The 2,680-nt window shown below is 45.4% G+C and overlaps 1 protein-coding gene across 1 annotated transcript; it reads left to right on the plus strand.

Annotated features, from left to right (window-relative positions):
• The first annotated feature begins 1,231 nt into the window (after window positions 1–1,231).
• On the plus strand, window positions 1,232–2,161 carry LOC115641894 (olfactory receptor 52N4-like). Its single transcript, XM_030545252.1, has one exon. It carries the CDS (start codon window positions 1,232–1,234, stop codon window positions 2,159–2,161), a length of 930 nt encoding a protein of 309 aa, XP_030401112.1.
• Window positions 2,162–2,680: the final 519 nt, after the last annotated feature.

Genomic DNA, 2,680 nt, shown 5'->3' on the forward strand with positions numbered 1-2,680 from the left:
GTCAAATCAATATTTTTATTTTTAACATGAGCAGGGTAAGTAGCTGAATTACTGGCACATATCTCTGCTTACATGTGTCACGTAACATCTCTAACTTATGTCTCAGACAAAGCTGCGTGCCTGCAAGAAAGTGTCTCACCAAAAAAAACAAGGGAAGTAACAGAGTTGCAGGCCTGTAGTCTTAAATACCAAGAAACTTTTGCCCTTCATGCCCATTCTGTTGAGCATAAAGTCACAGCCCAGCATGATAATGTCTGTTTCCATGGGAGAAACTTGGTTCCTTTCCAACATAGGAGATGCATCGTGTATCAGACCTGTCCGGATGCTGTAGAAGAAGATGTAAGAAACCCACCAATAGATGCATGACTTGACCGTGATGAGGGGGTCACCCTAATGACTAACGCTTTGAAGTGTGAGTATGGTCGGAGCGCCAGCGCTAGGAGAGAGCTCTCCCAGCGCTGCACGTAAACCACATCCTCTACGGGTGTAGCTTGCAGCGCTGGGAGCTGCACTCCCAGCGCTGCGGCACTGATTACATTGAGGCTTTACAGCGCTGTATCTTGCAGCGCTCAGGGGGGTGTTTTTTTCACACCCCTGAGCGCAAAAGTTGCAGCGCTGTAAAGCGCCAGTGTAGCCAAGGCCTAAGGTTACAATCCCACTTTTTTCAGTCACTCTGTGCATGACATTTTCACCAGGTCATTGATCACTCTCATTGCCCTTGCGTGAATCCATCTACATCTGAAATATTTTGTGGGAGAAGGGTACCCAGTACTACACAGAGGGTTCCAAAGGAGGGTGAAACATTGACAGACTATTTTCATGGCATTGTATTTCCTGTAGGATTCCCCATCCCATTCCTCTGGAACCCAAAGTTTTGCTCAGTCTCTCTCCATGCTTGCACTGTGAGCAGGGTTTCATAGATCTGTGTATCATGACACCTAGATCTCTGTTCTGAGACCATACAGTTAATTAGAACATTGTTACATGTTTGAGGAGTTCATGTTTTTCCCTGCAATGGAAACACACTTGCAGTTATTGATATCAAATTTCATCTGCCATCATGCTGCCCATTCTCTAACTTGATTGGCTTTCTAGATAGATAATAACTATAAAATATTTAATGTTCTATTTCCTATAAAGCATGTAACCCACTTCACCATGCTTCTCTCCCTTCACAGGCACCTTGAGTTTTTCTGAGCCCTTTCAACCCACCGAACAACTCATCGCAGGTATGAACCTCACCCCCTCTGACCCTTCAACTTTCATCCTGACGGGCATCTCTGGCCTGGAATCTGCCCATGAATGGATTTCCATCCCTTTCTGTATCTCCTACATTATCAGCCTGCTGGGAAATTTCATGCTTCTGTTTATTGTAGGCAAAGAGCCAACACTGCACAAGCCAATGCACCTGCTGTTCTGCATGCTGGCGCTCACAGACATTTCCACATGTAACTCCTTCATGCCGAAGGCATTGTGTATATTTTGGTTCAATCTGAAAGACATTACTGTGGGTGGCTGCCTCACCCAGACATTCTTCCTACACATGAATTCTATTATGCAGTCAGCCACCCTTGTAATAATGGCCTTCGATCGCTATGTTGCCATATGTTGCCCTCTGAGATATACCACCATCCTCACCAATGGACGAATAGCTAAGCTAGGGCTAGTGGGTTTTTTAAGAGCTGTTCTCTTGTCTCTGCCCATGCCTCTGCTCCTGAGCAGGCTGCCTTTCTGTGCCAACCGCATTATCCCCACCACGTTCTGTGAGAACATAGCTGTAGCGAAGATGTCATGTGGGGACATCACAGTCAACAGGACATATGGCTTGGTGATAGTGTTTCTAGTCATCGGGTCAGACCTGATGCTCATTGCTCTATCCTATGGTCTAATCATCAGGGCCATCCTCAGAATCTCCTCTAAGAAAGCCCATCAAAAAGCCATCAACACTTGTACAGCCCACATATCTGTCATGCTGATGTATTATACTCCCGGCCTCTTCTCCAACCTGATGCACCGCTTCGGTCAGGGCATTGCTCCCTACATTCACATCATCTTGAGCAACCTCTATCTTCTTGTTCCTCCCATGCTCAACCCTATCATTTATGGGGTCAAAAGCAAAGAGCTTCGTGACAAAGTGGGCAAATACACCTGCAGAAGTTAATCACTGGGGGGCCACTGCTTTGAAACCTGTGTGACAAGAGAGGAAAAGAGATCTCCTTGTTAATCAAGGGTGCTGTCTCCTAGTATGGCTGAGCTCGGCAATGTGCAAGTTCACTCTGACAAGTTCCACTCACCTAAGTCTTATCACTCTATCACCAACCACTGCTCTCTCCATTGCTGAGTTCCCTCTCTCTGACCGTCACCTGAACTTTTCCTTTCTCACTCATCAGACTCCAACCCCACACAGCCAGTCACTCAGCTTTTCAATAACTCCTAGAATACCAGAAGATATTGCAACTTTCTGATGCTAGGTGGCTTTTCTATTAATGTGGACAAACTCCTGCTGGGGCTTGTAGCTTTTTTTTTTTAGAACAAATCTGTACCGGGTATGTAATGAAAGCTTTAATTTGTTATTTAATGTAGAGAACAATGTGTTCATTAAAAACAAACAAACCCCCCTATTATTAATGCAGTAGAATTCTGGCAAACCTGAGCAGCACCTCAATGTGAGCTGGAGGCA

The sequence above is a fragment of the Gopherus evgoodei genome, unplaced genomic scaffold (genome assembly GCF_007399415.2).
Source record: "Gopherus evgoodei ecotype Sinaloan lineage unplaced genomic scaffold, rGopEvg1_v1.p scaffold_36_arrow_ctg1, whole genome shotgun sequence".
Classification (NCBI taxonomy): domain Eukaryota; kingdom Metazoa; phylum Chordata; order Testudines; family Testudinidae; genus Gopherus; species Gopherus evgoodei.

Bases quoted from the DNA above. Each gene is read 5' to 3' on its own strand.
- LOC115641894 (XM_030545252.1), top strand. From the start codon at position 1,232: ATGAACCTCACCCCCTCTGACCCTTCAACTTTCATCCTGACGGGCATC.